Raw genomic sequence first — 22079 nt, forward strand, 5'->3', positions numbered from 1 at the left:
TTGTGTATTTTTATAAAAAAATACAATACATGTATATTTCTTTCATATGTAATATACATATATTATAGAAAATTGAGGGACTCAACTCAAACTTGAAAATTCATCTATTAATTACTAAAACAAATTGAGTTATTTGAGTTGTATTTTACAACTAGATTTGAACTTGAAATTTTTTCGAGTCGAGTCGAGTTTATGAAATTACAATTTGAAGTTATTCGAGTCAAGTCGAAAAATCGATTTTTCGAGTCGAGTCGAGCTTTGCTCACCCCTACCTATTACCGCTTACCTCAAATAGAAAATATTTATCTTTATTTTATTTGATGGTCTCCATCATATTCAGGACCACCGGAGGAAGAGAGAGGTCTCAGTACATTAAACAGCAACAATAGCCTTTAAACAAAAAGAAACAATTTATTAAGATGGTTGAAGGAATACATTGCAAAGAATCATGTACAAATTGCAATACATGATGGGTTTATTATACATTGCAAAGAGTTATTTACAGTACATTAATAAGCCTTAATGACATAGTGATATATACATGTACAATTGGTAAGCAAATCCCAGGCGAGTGAACACTTGCAGGTTCTTAATCTATGACCCATTCATCGTTGCTTGTGGGGGGCATTTACATGCATGTTTTATGCATTTGGTTCAGAATTTTGGCTTGGGTAAACATGACCAACACCAGGGCTGTGTCCAGGGTTGGTGGGTCGGAAATCTTTTTTAGCTCCTGCAATTGAATGCTTACCATTGCCCTGCATGCTAAAGCTTCCTGCTTTTCTTTCAATATCTTCATCATCTTCTTGGAAAGCATGTCCAGCACCAGGGCTGTTCCCTGGTGTGGTGGGTCGAAAATCATCTTTATCTCCTTCAATCGAATGCTTGCCGGGTTTTTGTTCTACAATAGCTTCATCATCTCCTGCAAATGAATGTCCAGCACCAGGGCTATTCCCGGGTGTAGTGGGTCTAAAATCCTCTTCGTACCCTTCAACGGAGTCTGAGGTTTTAGTAGGTGTAGGGGGTGGCAATACTTGCTTTGAATCATTTTTGCTCAATGATTTTAGCAGTCTTCCCTCAACTGAGAGGACTAAATGAAAGGTAATTAGGAGAAAGACAGCAAATTTATGCATGGTTCTGAATTCCATAAGTAGGAAATCAATAACTTGAACGTCACTTTTAAGTTATAGTATGAGAATGCTTAGAGAAGAAAGAACTAAGCACTATGAAGTGAGTTCTGCTTTGAACCCCTGGGATTTATAATGACAATGTGGGGATGAATTTGCAATAATGGATGGTTTGAATAATTTTTTTAAATCCTCTTTTCTCAACAAATTTTTTTATACAATAATGAGGAAATATGGCATTTCCTCTCTTGAAGATTAATATATAGTTCATAATTTGCATCTCTGTTACAACTATTCTTCTCTGTCCCACCAAATGCAATATTTGCTTCTCTTGAACAATATCTTCCCATATATATGTTGCATATCTTGTCTGTATTATTCTCACTGCCCCACTAGTTGTGCTCTTAGTTTATGCTTTTCCCTAAGAATAATAGTACTCTAATAATTACCTTCGAGAAGGAGGAGGGAACCCATATACTGAATGAACCACCGGAGGAATTGTGGCCGCTGCTGAGGGCGGATGTGAAAGGGGAAAGATGTTTTAAATTTAATCACTAATGTTACACTTATGTGCCCAAAAAAATAGTACTCTAATAACCACCTCTGACTAAATTATGCAAATTAATTTAAAGATTTATGGAATATACGGACATATATATCTTTTAAATTTAATCACTAATATTTGATTTATTAATTTACTAATTCAAATCAGATATCTCTACGTATCGTAGAGATGTATTATGGACAATCCTCTAACCCATTTTCGTACATGCATATTTTAACGTTCTGTTTCTTGGTATTTGAAGCATCAGACATACTTAACATTAATTTCGAAATATGGAGTAGCCAAAAAATGTGAATATGAACAAAAGCCTCGCTTGAAACTTGAAGTTGGATCCTTAACCTTTCATGGTACTGAAATGTGTGATTTAAGTGAGTAGGGCAATCTAAATAAAATATTTAGAAGCTGACGGCGTTGGTCTGTAAACCCTATTCCCCTCGAGATAACAAATAACTAGGAAATATTGAACTAGCCCCACCATCGAAATGCACCGAAAAGGCAAAGGAATCTCCTATTATACTTCTCCACTTGCAAATGCATATATAAATAGTAGTATCAATATTATATAGCGACGGCTGTTGTGCAAGCCTAGAATTGTTGTTGTCGACAAATTATAGTGAAACACCTCTGTCCTGCAGCTCTCTTGTCGAAATCCGTTGTTGACGATAATTGCAAACTTTCAAATTTCAACTAAATGCGTGGTGGAATGATTGCTTGGCTGCTGAACGTTGAAAGGTTTGCTGCTGGAAATCAATAGTAATTAATTAAATTGTTGATACAGAAGCAACTTCTGGTTCTGGTTTATTTGCGACGAGTTACCTTGGAAGAGTGATGGTTGGCATCTCTGAATTTTATAGTATGTTCTAAAACAGAATTATTTAGCTTGGAACATAAACACTAATTTAAGAAAAAGTTGTGAAAGCACTATAGTAATGAAAATGTTTTAATTGACAGAACTGGTTGAGTTTAGCTTCCACAGTTCCACTAATGGCAAAAAGGAAAAGATGTCATAAAGGATGGTTCATAGGAGAGCCGGAATTTGACCAAGTATCAGTGTCATAAGTTGATATTGATTTGAATCTTGCTTTTGCTTCTTTATGGAATTTGAAGTACTAAAAGTTTCTCTCCCCATGGCGTGGGGAGCTCTTGTCTTTATCGAACTCACGCCATCAAAGACATGTCACATCAACAATTTAGAATTGTCCACCATATGACGCTTACATAGATTGCTCAACTAGGTGACTTGAACAAGCAGCTAGATAGCAAAGTATATCAAAGACAGTTTTCATGTATGAGACTGTATAATTTAACAGTGGAGCCAGCTGCAAGCTTGACTTATTTTCTAAACTAGTAGTCAATTGAGAAACTTCTTTAACCTAGTCCATGCAATCAAAATGCAAGAGACTGAAGTCATTGTTGTTTAATTTGCAGAAAAACAGAATCATCAATACTCTTTCCACAGGGATGCACAAAGAGGTTGTTGGGGTGCAGTCCCATCTGTAAAAATTTTAAATTCCTTTACATTTTATTTATTTATTTATTTTGTATTTTCTATTGAATATCTAATTTCACACCTTGATATTTTATAATTTTACATCCCTAAATTTCAAATAAAATTTCTTAAGTTCGTACCCTCTAACATTAATTATTGCATCGTCCATGTTCTTTCGATATTAATTAAGATGACTTTGCATATATATATATATATATATATATATATGTATTCATGCATGCTTGTCTTTTTATTTCATTGGTTTTAGTTATTTTTTGATTGTGGTAAATAAAGGAGGATGTTCATAATTAATCGAAAGATGAAGAGCGCCAACCAAAGAGATGTCCCTCCACTTACATTTCTTTATACTAAAGAAATAGTGCATTTGTCTTGGTCGATCAAGTCAAAACTCAAAACCAAGGGACCAATCTACCGTCCTAAAACCGCCGTCAAAGTTAAAACCCTCAACTTGGGGAAGAATAATTGATTATATAATGAAGAATCTTTTAAAAGGGCTTTTTTTTTCAGTTAAAAAAAAGTTGGTTGTTTCCTGCATCTGAGTAAGTCTCCATCCTCTGGTAACCCTTGAAAGACTGCTAGTAACATTTTTAACCCTTTGCAAAGACACAACAAGAGCACAAAACTCATTTCAAAACTTTGAATTTGGATTTCTTCTTAAGAGAACAATGTTTCTTACCATTACACCAACACTTGAGGTGCATTTTGACTCATAAAATTTGACTCGGTTAACTGACTAATTAATTGGAAAAATATTTGATTAAATTCAAAGCAAATGCTAACTTGTGTTAGTTCTCCCTTTAAATAGAAAACCTTGAGGAACTGTAAAATTATTACATATAAAAGGAATGAACATCGGAAGGTGAATATATATCAGTTGTTCTTTGATGTTTGCAATCAGGCATTTAAGTATTTTTGTCGTCTGTAATTGTATTTGTTAATAAGAAGAAGAGAGTAACAATAAGAGAGAAATATGAAAACCCTCGAATTTCATTAATAAGCTAATTGACTTGACTAATATTTTTACAAAAGTCTTTCTTTCAAGATTTCAGCTACAACGTACAAAGTACAAATGATTTATTTCCCAACTTTCAAGCCTAAGGCACTCCAACTGAAACTAGAACCAAACATATACAAAATACAAAAACCTAAATGATCAGGAAGAAATCTTTCGAGGATCGAAGCTACTGTCACCATGAATGATAAAATGATATCCGTTTGCAATGCACGGTGATCAAGAACTTTTGGAGCTAGTTTTGAAGGGAATTGCCCGCTCCTGGACTGTGGCCAGGATCAGTAGGCCTGAAATCGTTTTCATATTTGGGTGGCTGGGTTTGACTTCCTCCTACTGGTGTTGTTGGTGAAGGCGGAGACTGCGTGTTGGCATTCGCTGCTTTGCCAACGATATTCCCTGTTTCCTTCTGGTCCAATAATAAATGCCTTCCTACAGTGAACTGATTTTGTAGGAATAAAACAAGCACAAAAAGAACAAGAAGAGAGAGTTGTTTGTTTTGTGCCATAATGTGAGTTATTTCTTTTGTAAGTGTTTGTATGGTAGCGGGAGAAAAGAGAGGGAAGATAACCAAGCAATAACTCAACAAAGCTTGCTTTCAATATCTTTAAGAATTCAACGAAGAGAGAGTTGTTTGTTTTGTGCCATAATGTGAGTTATTTCTTTTGTAAGTGTTTGTATGGTAGCGGGAGAAAAGAGAGGGAAGATAACCAAGCAATAACTCAACAAAGCTTGCTTTCAATATCTTTAAGAATTCAACGAGGGAAGAAGACGCTTGATCAGCAGCTTTGCCTGTAGACCTTTCTCACCGCGGATTGCTATTTATACACGATCCCAAGGAAGAACAAGTTGTAACAATATTTAGCATGTTTAATATTCATATCATAATTTGTAATTATGTTGAAATTACAACGAGTAATAATAAATGAAGGATATTTGTAAATATTGTTAAAACTAATCACTCCCTACAATAACTATCCAACTTACAAGATATATTTTTCAAAAATATCATTTTAATAAATAATGTTTCTTATATTTATTTTATAATGTATTATCAAAATTAAACAATTATCACTTACAACTCTATCATAAGTATATAATATTAAAATAAAAATATAATTTATCCTATATATTCATTATATACTTATTAATAATAAACATGTTTTAAAAATATTATTTTGGCATCACACAGGAGTTCTAGTAATAAATAAAAGCCTTAAATTACTCATATCTTTATTCACATGCGACTGTCTTATTCTCTTTAACAGTATTTTGCATGGCCCATGCAACTGTTCATTATTTATTTAATCTTCTTTCTTTTTCTATCATTTCATTTTTCCTTTTGCTCAATATATAATCTCTTTTTTGTCTCTTGGTAACATGCAAAGGGTGATATTTTAGTTCAACATCCTCATATTTTCTGGGGTGGATTATTTACTCCAACCAACAAGATGTCTAATGATAAGATCATTAATATTAATAACGGGAAATTAAATTCCTATATTTTTCATGCATTTAGAATCTTATCATTATATTTTTATTTTTATACATTTAATCAATTTATTTTTTATTTAAAAATTTAGATTAAATTATTGAAAAAGTTAAATTTTTTTTCTTCAATTCAATTTTATTATAATGTCAAAATTTTGCTTATAAGTATGTCAAGTTACTTTTTTTTATTTTAAGAGCTTATATTAATATATGTTAACCAAATAGTATGCGTAAACTGAGGGTTGGTTATGTTGAATGGTTAGTCAGCTATTGACAGATGTTAGTTGATTATTAGAATGCATGGGTTGCGTGACTTGGTTATTGGGGGTGCATGGGTGTCAGGGACATCTCATTTCCATGAGATAACCCTAACAATAACTCAATGGTGGATCGAGTAGATGCGATCGTTAGCCAATGAAAAGCTTGAAGAATGAAGATTGAGGGCATGTTAAGGTAATGGTCTTAGTTCAGACATTCCAACGCGTACTGGTGTCATAGCTAGTAAGTTTCTTTAGCTCTTTAAGGGGAAGTGATATGGTGTTGGGTCTCCATCATCCCCCTCACCTTGAGCTAGCATGTGGAGCTATCATGGTGTAAGCGACATTCTCCTAGGTTCATGTGGAACCTAGGTGTGCGGGCATCGGGATCAAGTGGATGGTACGATGTCTCTTTAGGATGATACCTAGAGATGGTTTGGGGCCAATAGGCCCCGTATCACGCTCTTGGTAGAGGAGTTAGGTTGAAACCTAATATTCGCTACGCCCCGTGGGATATTATTTCCAAGAGTACTTATGGCTTTGGGATCATATTATGGCTTGGGACTAATGTGTGCCTTGTCTGTTCGGACAGGATACTGTGGGATCGACTAATAAACTGAGGGATGATTCTTAGCCAATGTGACTTGGCTTCATGATGATTTAATTCGAGGCGTGGATCTATATTGGGAAAGACTGACTTGTCTGGGAGTTGTTTGAGGATTCATGTCGAGCGCTTCAATGTAAGGAGTAGGCAAGGGGACAGAGTTCATATCGATCTCTTCCAGAAGGGAGTAGGCAGGATAACCTAATCTTACGCCGAGTGCTCTAACATGTGAAATAGGCATGCTATTCATGTTTCACGCCAAGCGCTTCAACGTTGGGAGTAGGTAGGGGAGACAAAGTTTATGCGGAGTGCTTCCAGAGAGTAAGTAGCTAGGATGACATGATCTTACACTGAGCGCTCCAACGTGTGGAGTAGGCATGGTGCTTTAATATCACGCCAAGCGTTTCAACTTGTGGGGTAGGTAGGGTAGATAGAGTTCATGCTGAGCGCTTCCAGAGGGGAGTAGGCAGGATGACCTGATCTTACGCCGAGCGCCCTAACGTGTGGAATAGACAAGGTGAAATAATTTGATCTTGAACAGAGATGCTTAATTTGTTAAGTTCGCGTAAGGGTGTATGTGGTTTTAATACAGAGGTGCTCGTTAGATGTTTGTGCAGAGGCATTTGGTCTTGATGGCACAAGGGATATTGATTTATAATCTTTACGCATAAATTCTTATTCTTCGTGGCAATGTGATGCTTAATTTCTTTATCTTGTGTAGGACACTCATTCTTTTGAGAATATTGGTGCTCATTGGGTTTTTGAGGGAATCGGGAACAAGAGTTGATGGGTCAAGAACCATAACAATGTTGAGGATCCTTGAGAGCCAAAGTGGGTTGGGAAATCATCGAATGAAAAAAGGTCTTGATAGTGACTCTAATAATGTGAATGCTTCTAGGTGACCAGATCAAATTGTTCTCTACACATGTTCGAATTGGCTATTCGTGCAGACACACCATCTATGTAGTTAATGCACTAAGTTTGGGATAAAAAGGTATAAAGATGTAATTGTGTCAATAAAATATTATTTGACATTTTATTTATTGTAGGGAAAATACCATGAAGCATGATTGGACTTGTGACGAGGACGTCATCAAAAGTTGGGTGAGAGAGAAGATCGAGGCACATATTAGGGATTAAGTGTACAATTCATGGGTATGATGCACGAGGATGTTCATGAAGAGGGCATCATGAGATCGAGTGGATGAGAAAGTAGAGCTGTAAGTTTAGAGCAGTATAGTAAATGATGTTCATGACGAGGTCGTTATGAGAATAAATGGAGGAGAAGATGGAGTCGCAAGATGTAGATTCAAAAAGAATGGTTTGAGCAAGGCAAATCACTTTATATGGTGCCAATAAGTGATAATCGTAGAGAATGGTAAACCTAAAGTACTTTGGTATCTTGGTATGAGGTATTTAGATTTGTGTTATATTTATATTAGTGAATGTTCTTGAGATGGTATATCTGGAGTCGTATTATATTTTGGGCTAACAAATGTGTTTGTTAGTGGTGGTTAGTGTTTAGTAATGAAACATGTTTATCATTACTATTGTGAAAGCCTTGGATAAAAATAAAGGTAGGCAAACCTTTATTCTTTATTGGAGATGTAGTTTGGACGGTGCGTCTATGAAGGGCCAAGAGGACCTCAGTTGGGAAATGTCTAACATGTTTGAATGGCCATATGTTTAGAGTCAGTATGGTACTATTGGGAGTGATTACCCTTACCTTGTCATGCGTGATACATCTCCGTAAATGCCGCTAAGCAGTACGTAAGCGAATGGTGGAACACCAAGTGATACATCGTATGGTTTTGGATGATGTGATGGTATTCGAGATATTAGACATAACAACGAGGGTTTATCAAGGTTATATCCTTAAAAATAATAATAATAATAAGCTCGATAACACTGAGAGAAAATAAAGGTAAGTGGGTTGGCTCTACCCAAACTTGTGAGTTTGGTGTCCCGTAGAACAAATCATGGTCTTAGTCCTTGAGGGCAAGTGATGGACCTCATGAGTAGGGCCAACTCTATACAACAAGGTAATTGAAATATGGTTTTATTGTCGATAAGAACATCGACCAAAGTGAGTGGGAGAGAATGTCAGGGACATCTCATTTTCTATGAGATAACCTTGACAATAACCCGATGGTGGACCGAGTAGATGCGATTGTGAGCCAAGGAAAAGCTTGAAGAGTGAAGATTGAGGGTATGTTAAGGTAATGACCTCAGTTCAGATATTCCAACGCGTACTGGTGTCATAACTGGTAAGTTTCTTTAGCTCTTTAGGGGGAAGTGAACTGGTGTTAGGTCTCCACCATCCCCCTCACCATGAGCTAGTATGTAGAGCTACCATGGTGTAAGTGACCTTCTCTTAGGTTCATATAAAACCTAGGTGTACGGGTATTAGAACCAAGCGGATGATAGGATGTCTCTCTAAGATGATACTTAGGAACGATTTGGGGCCAATAGACCCCATATCACGCTCTTAGTGGAGGAGTGAGGTTGCAACCTAACAATCGTTATGCCTGCAGGATCTCCCTTCCAAAGTACTTGTGGCTTTTGGATTGTATTATGGCTTGGGACTAATGTGTGGCTTATCTGTTCGGAGAGGATGTTGTGGGATCGACTAATGAACTTATGGATGATTCTTGGCCAATGTGACTTGGCTTCATGACGATTTAATTCGAGGCGTGGATCTATGTTGGGAAATGATGACTTGTCTGGAAGTTGTCTCATTCAAGTGTCGTACGACATAACAACAAGGCCGAGACATTATGTCCATGACACATGGGTTGCATGATCTCATGCCTATATATATAATAGGTTATATTGTTGTGTTTTGTATTCTTTTTAATATAATAAAATAAAAGCTTTAAAAGTCAAAATGGTATCAGACCTTTTTCGATTCTCATGGCTTTCTTATTTCTTTTCCATTAGTGTCGATGTCTATTTTGATGACCTTTAGTATTGCTCACAGAGGTAGCATGTTCAAAAACAAAAGAGTGAATGTCACTCTTGATTAATCCAACTACATGTTATGAAAGCAACGATAAACCGAACTCTTGTTTCACCCAAATGGAGACGGACGGTTGTTGATGAATAAGAGGGCCTTATGAAAAATGGCACATTAAAATGGTTCATTTCCCTTAAAATAGGACATCGATTGGTTGTAAGTGGCTATTTCGTGTAAAACGAAATCTGAATGGTTCGATGGCTTTTATAAGGCTAAACTTGTTGTGAAAGGATTTTCTCAAGTTCCTGAACAAGATTTTCGTGACATATTTTGTTTGGTTGTGAAATCTTTAACGGTGAATATGGTGTTGTCTTTAGCGATGCAAAAAAATTGGAAGCTTCGGCAGGTGGACGTGAATAATGCATTTCTTAATGGTGAATTGAATGAGGACGTATTCATGGTACAACCACCTAATTTTGAGCAAGGGTCGATTGTTGGGGAACACTTGGTGTGTAAGTTGGAGACAATGACAGAACTAAATATAGTTCCAGGGGGACACTGCCCCATTTTCTATTATTAAAAATATATTTAAATAATACCTATTTAGACCTTCAAGTTTTGATTTATTTTGATTTTGCCCCTCATATTTTTTATTGTTAATTATATTTTGTTCCCCTTAAACTAAAATTCTGGCTCCGTCCCTGGTTGGATAAGGCTTTCAATGGGTTGAAACAAGCTCCTAAAAATTGGTATTCTAAACTTTAGACCTTTTTACATAGTATTGGCTTTGTTGGCATGCAAGCTTATGTGTCTTGTTTGTTAAACGTAATGGTGATCGATATGTTTATGTTCTCGTTTATGTTGATGATATTATTATCACCGGTAGTTGTCATAAATTGATCGAGAGAGTTATTAGGCCTTGAAGTTGATTGTTATGAGGGGGTTTTACTTTTAAGTCAACGCAAATATATTCATGAGCTTTTAGAGTGTGCGGATATGGGTGATGCTAGACCTGCTCCTACACCTATGCTATCTTCTCCCAAGCTTTCTCGTGATGGTGGTCGTCTTATTGATGAATCTCTACTATATCAAAGTGAGGTGGGTGACTTATTGTATGTTAGTCATACTAGATCTGACATTTTATTTAGTATTAGTTTTATTGCTCAGTACATGCATCAACCATGTGAGTTGTATTAGTTAGCAGTAAAACGTGTTTTACATTATTTGAATGGTAGGATAGATTATGGGTTATTGTTTTGTGTTTCTTAGAGTAATTTTGTGTTACATGCATTTTTATATGTGGATTGGAAAAGTAATACAGATGATAAAAGGCCAGTGTCAGGATATTGCATGTATATTAGTGATAATATGGTTTCTTGGTATTTGATGAAACAAAGATACGTTTCTCGATCTACGGCGGAGGCTGAGTATCGTGGGATAACTGATGTGGTATATGAGTTTATGTGGCTGAAAGCTTTACTTTGTGATATGGGTATTGAATGTACTGAAGCTCTAGTTGTTATAAGTGATAGTACCGGTGAGTGCCAACCCTGATTTCCATGTTTATTCTAAACATGTTAAGTTTGATGTTCATTTCGTTAAGAAGAAAGTTGCAAATTGATCGATTTGTGTTAACTATGTTTTCGGTTGATTTCAGCTTATGGGTTGCTTCACCAAGCCACTTTCTAAGTCATATTTTCCTACTTTTCGATAAAGGCTTAATTTTGTTAGTAGTGTCGCCTCTTGAGTTTTGACTAAGTAGGGTGAATGTGAACAAATAGTATATGTGAGCTGAGAGTTGGTTGTGTTGAGTGGTTAGTCAGCTGTTGACAGCTGTGAGTTGGTTATTGGGTTGCATGGGTTACGTTAGTTGGTTATTATTGTGCATGAGTTGAGCGATCTCATACCTATATATGATAGGTTATATTGTTGTGTGCTGTAACCTTTTTCAATATAATAAAAGAAAACCTTTAAAAGTTAACAATACATTTTTTAACAACACAGTTTTTTAAAATTATTCATTACAACATTTTAGTTACAAAAAAAAAAAAATCAAATCAATTTTACATAAAAATGACTTATTTTATACTTTTTTCAAAATTATATTTAATTTTAAAATTGATTTTAGAAAATGAAACATGATGAAGTCTTAAAAGAAAATTTTAAAATACAACTTGTTAATATAAGGTAAAGAAACAATAGAAATTAATTACGATCGAAACTTTTAGCAAGAGCTTAACTTTTAGGTTAGACATGATAACCTTTTCAAGTTGAACTGAAAATATTATAAATTTATATAACATTGTAAAATGAACAAGACAACACTCTGTTAAAACTAAAAAGTACCTCAATATAATATTTTTTTTATTTTAACTGTAAAATATTATAAATTTATATAACATTGTAAAATGAACAAGACAACACTTTGTTAAAACTAAAATTAATTTTAAGTTAGTTACTACACAATAGAACCTCCCAAATATTAAGCTTCCAAGGAAAGAAAAAGAAAAGTAGGATCAGCATGTCTGGTTCATAGGACAAATTTCGACCAAATATCATTCATAGTTGATAGGGTTTAACAAAACTCGACTCAAAAAATTTATTTATTTTTTATTTTGAATTATTCGAATCAACTTGAATTATGAATTTAATTTTTAAGTTTGAGTCTCTTAAGAAACTAGAAAAGATGAAAGGAATAATTGTGATTTTATTATGTATAATAGCCTCACGTTTTTACACAGAAGAGGTAAACATATATACATGAATAGCACCTAGTTTTTTAGACTTAATTAACCAACTATGCTGAGCTGGCAAGAGTAGACTGACGCAAGCAAGCTACCAGAATAGATTCTAGAATAATGCCAATCTAGAATACTCTTAACATCCTGCTCTTCCACGTTTCTGAAAGAAAGAAACTTAACATTCTCCCTTCTGTTTCGCGTCTTCAAACGAACAGATACCAAGCTTCTGACGAAACATAACAAAGTAATCCTTAGTTAATGCCTTGGTCAATCCATCAACCACTTGATGTTCAGAGGGAACGTAGTTTACGTTCAGCTTGCCTGCTGCCGTTTTCTCCCTAACAAAGTGAATATCTAATTCAACATGTTTGGTTTTTGAATGATACATTGGGTTTGCACTCATCGCTATTGCGCTAGAGTTATCACACTATATGACCGGTGCAGCTTGCACTTTAGCCTCCATTATCTTCCAAAAACGTACCCAGCCATGTTACATCTAAAGTTACATCTGCCAAGCTTCGGTATTCTGCTTCTGTGGTAGATTTTAACACGGTTTTCTGTTTTTTTTAACTCCACATAACCACATTATCTCCTAGATACACACAGTTGCCGGATATTGAACGTTTATCATCCGAACATCCACTCCAATCTGCATTAGTGAACACAATCAACCATAGAGGCAGGGGCGGACCTATGTGACCCATGAGATAGCAGTTGCAGTACATTTTCCTTAAAAAAATATCAACACTTAATATACTATATTAAAACTTCAAAATTCTGCCCACCTTGTTTTTTACTTCTTTGCCCACTTTGTTTTGTAGTTGAAATTTGTGCTCTTTTCTGTACACTTTGTTTTGTTGTTGAAATTTGTGCTCGTGAGTGAGTAGGAAGCTGTCAATCTATTCCATATTTTCAATTAAAACCCATTGATTAAAATAATATATATCATTTAAAAAAATTTCATTTAAGCTATTACTAATACTAAAGCTTCTATTTTGCGTTCAAACCCACAGACTCCAACCCCACTGCTACTCAATTCTCATTTCTCAGTCTTTTGTTTGTGCCTAAACCACCCGCCACGATGCCGTTCACGGGGGATTTTCCGGTGAACTTCCTCAACCAAGTCGCCGGTAAGTGGTTGCTCTTTTCTTTTCCTCAGATAGTCTGGTTCTTCACTCATTCTTTTACCCTCTTAAATTTAGTTAAATTTATATTTGAGTTTTTAAGTTTTGAAATTTATTTTTTTAATTTGAGTGAGTTAAAATTAAGAGATAAAATTAAATTTTGAATCAATTTAATAGATTTTAGTGATTTTATGAAAAATATTTGAATGTTAAATTGTGATATGTAAAATTACTAATGTATTTTTGGGAAGGAGAAAAAATGGTATATTAAATTTGTGTAATTTAAGTAGAAGCAATTTAGATATGTTAATTTTAAGTTGAATCCATTAATATTATTAATTAGTAATTAAGATCTTACTTCTTTGATAATAAATATAATTACTAATAGTGAATTATAATCAATAATTATTGTGATTTGTAAATTTTGTAATTGTAGTAGTAAGAGGATGAATGATGAAAAGATGAACTCTCAACGAAAGAAGAAGAATGGAACGTTGGATTGGTTTGTTCAAAAGTCCAAAAAGAATGATGTAAGTTCTTCCCAAGTGCCAATTTGTGTCTCATCACCGACTCAACCTTCAGCAACTCAAGTCGAACAAGAATTTTCTTTCCCTTCAAATAATATGCCCCAAACTCAAGAAACCGAAATGAGATCTACATGTATTGCACAAGATGATAGTACAACATTTGCATCAAGAGAGGTGAAAAGCCAAGTTAATGATATCTCTATTCCACATGATCCGGCTAAAAGAAAAAAATTTATTGATTATCATCCAATGGATCGAGAAACAGTGAGGAAAGAATACATACAAAGAGGTGCTTGCCAACCAAAGAAGCACAAATTTCCTCAAACAAACTTCGGAGGAGGTACATTACGTCGCTTTAATAAATCTTGGTTTAATAAGCATTCTTGGCTTGAGTATAGTGTTTCAAAAGATGTTGCATTTTTCTTTGTTTGTTACTTGTTTAAAAATGAAACTACCAAAGTTGTAGGAGGAGATGCATTTTTTGTTAATGGGTTTAGAGGTTGGAATAGGCAGTTCGGTTTAGAAAACATGTTGGTGGAATTAATAGTGCTCATAATCAATCTTTTCAAAAGTTTGAGAATTTAAAGAACTTTAAGTCATCCTTGAAAGTTTCTTTACACCAACAAACCGAGCAAGCTAAAAGTGACTACCAAATCTGATTGACTACTTCTCTTCATTGTTTGAGATTTCTTTTACATTAAGGATTGACATTTCGTGGTCACGATGAATGTGATGAATCAAGTAACAAGGGAAATTTTCTTGAACTTTTGAATTTGATTGCGGAAAAGAATGATGATGTGGGAAATGTTGTTTTGAAAATTGCACCTAAAAATAATCAAATGATTGCACCTTTGATTCAAAAAGAGCTTATCAATTGTTGTGCAAAAGAAACTACCAAGGCAATTGTGGAAGATCTTGGTAAGGATTATTTTGGAATACTAGTACATGCGTCAAGTGATTTATCTCAAAAAGAACAAATAGCTTTGTGTTTCCGTTATGTTGATAAAAAAGGAATGATAAAGGAATGGTTTCTTGGAATTGTTCATGTTGGAGATACCACATCTTTGTCTCTTAAAGAAACGATCTTTTCTTTGCTTGATGAGGATTCTTTGAGTTTTTCAAGAATTCACGGACAAGGGTACGATGGAGCTAGTAATATGAATGGTGAACTTAATGGTCTCAAAACTCTAATCATGAGAGAAACACAATCTGTATACTACATACATTGTTTTGCTCACCAACTTCAATTAACTCTTGTTGTCGTTTTTAAGAAAAATAAAGACTGTGGTTGGTTTTTTGATACACTTGGAGTTTTGTTGAATGTTGTTGGATCATCATGTAGGCGAAAAGATTTGCTTAAAGGAAAACAAACTGAAAAATTGTAAAAGCCTTTGAAAATGGTGAAATTGTGACTAGAAAAGGTTTAAATCAAGAGCTTGGTTTAGGTAGGTTGGGTGATACACATTGGGGTCTCATTATAAGTTGATTTTTAATGTGATTTATTTGTATTCTACAATACATGAGGTTCTTGATTTGATTGGTAACGATGCTCGAAATGTCCATGATGCTCGAAAAGCCGATAATGTGAGTTTTGCAATAGAGTCATTTGATTTTATTTTCATGATTCACTTGATGAAGAGAATATTTAAGATTATGAATGAATTAAACAAAGCTTTACAGAGAAAAGATCAAGATATTGTCAATGTTATGTCACTTGTTACTTTAACTAAAGAAAAATTACAAACTATGACGGAAAACGAGTGGGAGTCTTTTTTTTGCTACAATCACTTCATTTTGTAAAAAGAATGAAATTGATATTCTTAATATGGATGTTGTGTATACTCCTCTGGGAAGAAAGAAACATTGTCGTTTGGATACTACTAATATTCATCATTTTCGAATTGAAGTATTCTTTGGAGTTATTGATCTTCAACTTCAAGAGTTAAACAACCGATTTGATTAGGTTAGTATAGAGTTATTGACTTGTATGGATTCTTTGAGTCCACTTGATAAATTTTCTTCTTTTGAAAAACAAAAGATACTTAGACTTGCTGAATTATATCCCGATGAATTTACAAGTGTTGATAGACTAGCCCTTGATGATCAACTTGATAATTATATTGTTGATATGCGGAGGATTGATAGATTATGGGTATTGAAAGATATGGGTGAACTTTCCATGAAGTTTGTCGAGACAAAGAAACATCAAGTGTACCAACAAGTCTATTTGCTCATAAAGTTGGTATTGATTCTCCCTGTAGCAACCACAAGTATGGAAAGGGCATTTTCTAAAATGAACATCGTGAAGAATAAGTTGTGAAATAGCATAGGTGATCAATTTCTAAATGATTGTTTGGTCACTTATATATAAATAGATGTTCTTGTCCAAATCGATGATGAAAAAAATCTTGAAACGATTTCAAGGAATGAAAGCTCGTCGAGAACAATTGTAATTGTTTAGTATTTTTTTGTGATTTTTGAATGAATTGTTATTTTGGATTTTTAATTATGTAACTTTTTTTATTAATGAATATTATAATATTTATTTTGGACCCCCATTTTTTAATTCCTAGATCCGCTACTGCATAGAGGTTCTTCACTAGCCGAGAAAACCTACCTATAATCAAGTATCATGTTCAAATAACGTAACACTCGCTTTACTGCTACCATATGCTTCTTATGTGGTGAATGCATAAATTGTGCAAGTTTATTCACATTATTCATATTATCTGGCCTCGTATGACATGCATACAATAAAGAGCCTACCAAGCTTCGATACTCTTTTTCATTACTCAACACACTCTTTACATCTTTAGTGAGTTTGAGAGAAATTACTATGGGTGTAAGTGTAGAAACTGCATTATTCATGCGAGCCTTGGCTAATAGCCCCAAAATATATTTCTTTTGACTCAGAAATAGAGCATCACCTACACGTTTTACTTCAATACCCAGGAAGAATTTTAGTTTCCCGATATCTTTTAAAGAAAACTTTTCTCCAAGTGATCTAATAACTCTTTTAACATCATCATTAGAGCTCCTTGTGATGATAATATTATCTACATATACTAAGATATATGCCATGCTTCCACCTTTATTGTTAACAAAGAGTGAATTGTCAACTTGTGAAAACTAAAAACTAAAGATCAAGCTCTTCAAGTATTTCAAAAGTTTAATGAAATGGTTAAGACTCGGTTCAATAATGTGATAAAGGAGATTCAGAGTGATTAGGGTGGGGAATACCACCCTCTTTCTTTGTTGTTGACGAGTATTGGGGTTAATCACCGGTTATCGTGTCCTCACACTTCTGAACAAAACGGAGTCATCGAAAGAAAAAATCAGCATATTATAGAGTTGGCTCTTATTTTGATGGCACAAGCGTCTCTACCATTTCTGTTTTGGACTTATGCTATATGCACAGCGGTTCATCTTATAAATCATCTTCCTACACATGTATTATAGGGCAAGTCTCTTTTGAGAGGTTATATAACAAGATACCAAATTATGAGTTCGTGAGGGTGTTTGGTTGTCGGTGCTCCCCTCACTTACGACCGTTTCAGAATCATAAATTAAGCTTTAGATCTCAGTCATACACTATTCTTTGTTACAACCCTCAACACAAATGGTATCAATGCATGGCATCGGATAGAAAAGTTTATACTTCCAGACGTGTAATTTTTTATGAAACTTATTTTCCTTTCGCAGGAGAGCACAAGCATGATTCACGTGCCCAAGAAGTTGAACGAGAGTCAAGCAAAGTTTCATCTTTGTTTCCGATTATTGATAGTGCATGAGAGGTCTGCATGAAGTCAACCACGTTGCATGAAAACCAAAATGAGGTGGTTGTTAATTCATGTGAAGCAACTAGCAATAATGTGCCTCTGTTTTTTGTCCAACTAGAAGTTGAGTAATATTATTTGTGGGCATGTTAGCAGGTCTAACGTTTTCTGGGATTTCCGTCGTCACTCCGGTGGGTTTGTCTGGTTTGCTCGGCCTCTTTCATTCTCTCTCTTCATCGTTCCCTGCCCAGACTGATTATTTCATGGATTGTAGGAAACTGTTCGTCAGTTCGATAGGGCAAGACTTGGAATTTTCCCCCCAAAATCGAGCGATGGTTCTCTGTTGATCCAACCGCCACCTGAGGTCTTTGAAGAGGGGATTGCTAATTGGATGCTTTTGTTAGTAGGACAATTTCTTGGGCCACCTCCTAATTATGCCACTATGCAGAAAATAATCGATACCATGTAGAAGAAAGCTCTCAAAGGCAATAGTGCTCAAATTAGCTTGGCAGGTAACAACATTTACGTTTTCTCATTTAATTCTGAAGATGCTAGGAATTGGGTGTTAGAAAATAGTCTTTGGCATATTTTTAATAACCCTTTGATCCTTAGGAAATGGGATTCAAATCTAAAAAAATTAGACTTTGATCATACTAAAATCCCAGTTTGGATTCATCTTTACAATGTGCCTTTTGAACTCTACTCTCGAGCTGGACTAAGCTATATTGCAAGTGGCATCGGAGAGCCTCTATCTATGGACTTTGTTACTGCATCTAGGAAAAGGTTAGAGTATGCTAAATTATACATTGAGATTGGTTTGAATGATAATATTCCTGAGTATGTGGATGTGCTTTTGAATGATGGATCTGTTACCTCAATACTTGTTGAGATACCTTGGCTTCCACCACGTTGTAAGAACTGTAGAGTGTTTGGGCATAGTGATAAAAACTGTAAAGAACAAAAACAAACAACTCAAATTACTACTCAAGTATAGAAAAAGAAAGAAGTTACTCTTAATACTTCTGTAGTAACTCCATTAGAAGGAGGAGTTGAACTTCTTCGGGAGAGTATGCAAACAGGAGATAATGGAACTGAGGAGCATATTCCTAAACATGTTTGTTCAGATTCTGATAAAATCAATGGTCCTTCTGATCACATAGATGCCACTGATACTAATGTTGTTGTTAATTTTGTTTCTAATGATCACATAGATGCCACTGATACTAATGTTGTTGTTAATTCTGTCTCTAATAAACCTCCAATGGATAACATTACTATTGTTCCTGAACTATCTTTTGTTAAGAAGGGTAGATGTAGTCCTCCAAAAGATAACCCTAAAATTGTTCTTACTGGTTCAAAGAATAGATTTGCAGTTTTATCTACAGCCGAGGATCCTGTTTCTTCTCCAACAGATGCTTTCATAAAGAAAAGAGCTGCATCTTCTGGAGTTACTGCCCTAGTAAACGAATTGAAATCAAAGAAAAATGACAGAATGGAAAAAGTATAGAATGTTGAAGTGAGTAATAGTATGGCTGCCACTTCTACTTCCTCTCAATGATTGTTGGTTTTTAGAACATTAAAGGACTTAATAGTCCTCTAAAGCAAGTAGGTGTACTGAAAAGAGCTGCACTTAATAAAATTGATGTTTTGTGTCTTTTGGAAACTATAGTGAAAGCTAGTAATGCTTATGCAATTCTTGACAATAAATCTGAGCATTGTCATTCTTGTACCAACTATGATTTTGCTGAAAATGGAAGGATTTGGATCCTTTGGAAAAAAGGTCTGGATTTCTCTATTACTCATGTTTCTGGCCAATGTATCTCCATCAAAGGTCAATACCTCAATGTCCCTCTGATCATTACATCAGTCTATGGAAGCAATGATGGAATTCTAAGAAGACAACTTTGGCAACATCTTTCTGATTTGGGAAAATTGTATGGTAACCTCCCTTGGATTATGGGAGGAGATTTTAATGTCATTCTTAACTCCAATGAAAGCTCTAACTCTGCCCTTTTAGGGCCTTTTCTTTCCTCTTACATGAAGGAATTCCAAGATGCTCTCTTTGACTTAGAAATTTTTGATCACCCTTTCTTTGGCCCCACATTCACTTGGAGCAACAAAACAAGAGTCTTACCTTGCAAGGAAGCTTAACAGGGTCATTGTCAACCTTAAGTGGTTTAGATCCTTTCCGAAATCCCATGTGGAATTCCAAGCTCCGGAAATTTCTGACCACTGTTTGGATTTGGCTTGGTTAACTAAAGAGACTTTTGTTGACCATTCAAAACCTTTTAAATTCTTTAACTTCTGGGCTCAACATCCACAATTCATGAATGTGGTGAGACAAGCATGACAAACTTCTTCACAAGGCAGCCCCATGCAGAATCTATTTTTCAAGTTAAATCGCCTAAAAACCAGCTTGAAATCCCTCAATCAGCTCTACTATAGTGTCATTTCAGCTCGAATATAGTGACATTTCAGTTCGTGTTAAACAAAAGAAATTGGAGTTGGAAACACAACAACTTTATCTCTAAGAGCTGAAGATTCCTTCCATAAAGAGCTTCTTATGCAAAATGAGTTGAAAATCTTAGAAGAGGCTGAAAATATGTTCTTATGGCAAAAGTCTAAAGTCCAATGGCTTAAAAATGATGACAAGTGCACAAATTTCTTTCATTCGGTAGTTGCTGCTAAAACTAAGAGGAAAACTATCAGAGTTCTTGTTGATGACAATGGGAACAAACTCGAATCCTATGATACTATGGCTTTTGAATTGATAGAGTATTTCACAAACTTGATTGGAACTGAAAATCCTGAAGTTAAAGTTTGTGACCAGAATTTACTTCAGGAACTTCTTCAATACTCTTTGGATTCTGATACTACCAATGAACTTATAAAAAAGTAACAATAGATGAGATTAAAGAAGCGTTTTTCTGTCAAGGTAATGAAAAAGATCCAGGACCAGATGAGTACACTCCTTATTTCTTTAAGAGCATATGGTCTATTATTGAAGATGATGTGGTTGCTGCTATTACTCAATTTTTCAAGGAATCTACTATGTTGCCTGCTTTTAATGCGACTTCAATCACTTTGGTTCCTAAAGTCCCAAATCCTTGAAAAGTCAAGGATTTCAGACCTATTTCCTGTTGTTCAGTGGTATACAAAGTTGTTACAAAAATCTTGGTTCAAAGAAACTCATTTACTCCCTGATATTATTTCCCTCAATCAACATGCTTTTGTTAAAGGAATGAACATTATTGATAACACTTCACTTGCACATGAGCTTGTTAAAGGCTATGGTAGGAAGACTATCTCTCCTAGGTGCTCATTGAAAATTGACATCCACAAGGCTTTCGATTCTCTGCATTGGGGATTTATATCGGTTGTCCTTAATGCTATTAGCCTTCCTCTTACTTTCAACAAGTGGGTTGAAGCTTGTTTCACAGGAGCTCGGTACTCTATCTCGTTCAATGGAAGTCTCATAGGTTATTTCAAAGGGGCCAAAGGCTTACGACAAGGTGATCCAATCTCACCCCTGCTATTCGTCCTTTCCATGAACGTGCTATCCCAAATTCTCTTTGAGGAATTTTTGGCTTTCACCCTAGATGCAGAAAAATTGGTTTAACTCACCTCACTTTTGTCGATAATCTACTTATTTTTTGTAAAGCTAATGTTGGATCAGTTGTGGGAATTATTAGTGTTTTAGAACACTTTTATGTAATTTATGGCCTTAAAATCAATGCACAAAAATGTGAATCTATGCTGCTGGAATATCCCCTAGGTAAATTGATGAAATCAAGCGAATTACTGGGTTCAATCAAGGTTGTTTACCAGTTAGATACCTGAGAATTCCTCTAGTTTCTAGGAAACTCTTGGACAAAGATTGTGTAGCTCTCATTGATAATATCAGTGAACGTCTTTATCAATGGTCATGAAGACACTTGAGTTATGCTGGTAGATTAGAGCTTATCAAAACTGTTCTGCTTAGCATCACGAATTTTTGGTGTAGGTAGTTAATCCTACCCCAATCTGTCCTTAACAGAATTGAGCAATTATGTTCACGGTTATTTTGGAAAGGTTTGGACAAGGCAGCTTCGGGTGCAAGAGTGAGCTATGGGAAATTTTGTCTTCTAAAATTAAAATGGGGTTTAGGACATAAAGACATAAAGTCCTGGAACAAAGCTTGTATGATGCATTTGATTAGGAAGGTGCTTGCGGGTGAAGGATCATTATGGATAGCCTGGATTAGGAGTTATATTATTAAAAATTTAGATTTTTGGAATATGGAGATTGGAATTAATATGAACTGGAGCTTCCGATGCTTGCTAAACATGAGGTCTCAAGCTTCGACTGTTCTTTCTTTGGGAGCTATCATTATCAAGAACTTTTGGCTTCAAA

The 22079-nt window shown here is 35.1% G+C and overlaps 2 protein-coding genes across 2 annotated transcripts; one reads left to right on the forward strand and one right to left on the reverse strand.

Moving 5' to 3' along the window:
* Positions 1 to 587: 587 nt before the first annotated feature.
* LOC120216497 (precursor of CEP9-like) lies at positions 588 to 1133 on the reverse strand. The gene has a single exon (XM_039213902.1). It carries the CDS (start codon positions 1131 to 1133, stop codon positions 642 to 644), a length of 492 nt encoding a protein of 163 aa, XP_039069833.1. The 3' UTR covers positions 588 to 641.
* A 12697-nt stretch (positions 1134 to 13830) lies between these two features.
* On the forward strand, positions 13831 to 15296 carry LOC120216498 (zinc finger MYM-type protein 1-like). Its single transcript, XM_039213903.1, has 2 exons — positions 13831 to 14251; positions 14614 to 15296. The coding sequence occupies exons 1-2, from the start codon at positions 13831 to 13833 to the stop codon at positions 15294 to 15296; spliced, it is 1104 nt and encodes a 367-aa protein (XP_039069834.1).
* Positions 15297 to 22079: the final 6783 nt, after the last annotated feature.

This window comes from Hibiscus syriacus, unplaced genomic scaffold (assembly GCF_006381635.1).
Source record: "Hibiscus syriacus cultivar Baekdansim isolate YM2019G1 unplaced genomic scaffold, ASM638163v2 tig00110160_pilon, whole genome shotgun sequence".
NCBI classification, from domain to species: Eukaryota; Viridiplantae; Streptophyta; class Magnoliopsida; order Malvales; family Malvaceae; genus Hibiscus; species Hibiscus syriacus.

What these genes read in the sequence shown, in the direction of transcription:
- LOC120216497 (XM_039213902.1), bottom strand. Translation starts at nt 1,133, where the DNA reads ATGCATAAATTTGCTGTCTTTCTCCTAATTACCTTTCATTTAGTCCTC.
- LOC120216498 (XM_039213903.1), top strand. Translation starts at nt 13,831, where the DNA reads ATGAATGATGAAAAGATGAACTCTCAACGAAAGAAGAAGAATGGAACG. An exon ending in TCAAACAAACTTCGGAGGAG is followed by an intron (nt 14,252 to 14,613) that starts GTACATTACGTC and finishes TTTTACATTAAG; the next exon opens with GATTGACATTTCGTGGTCAC.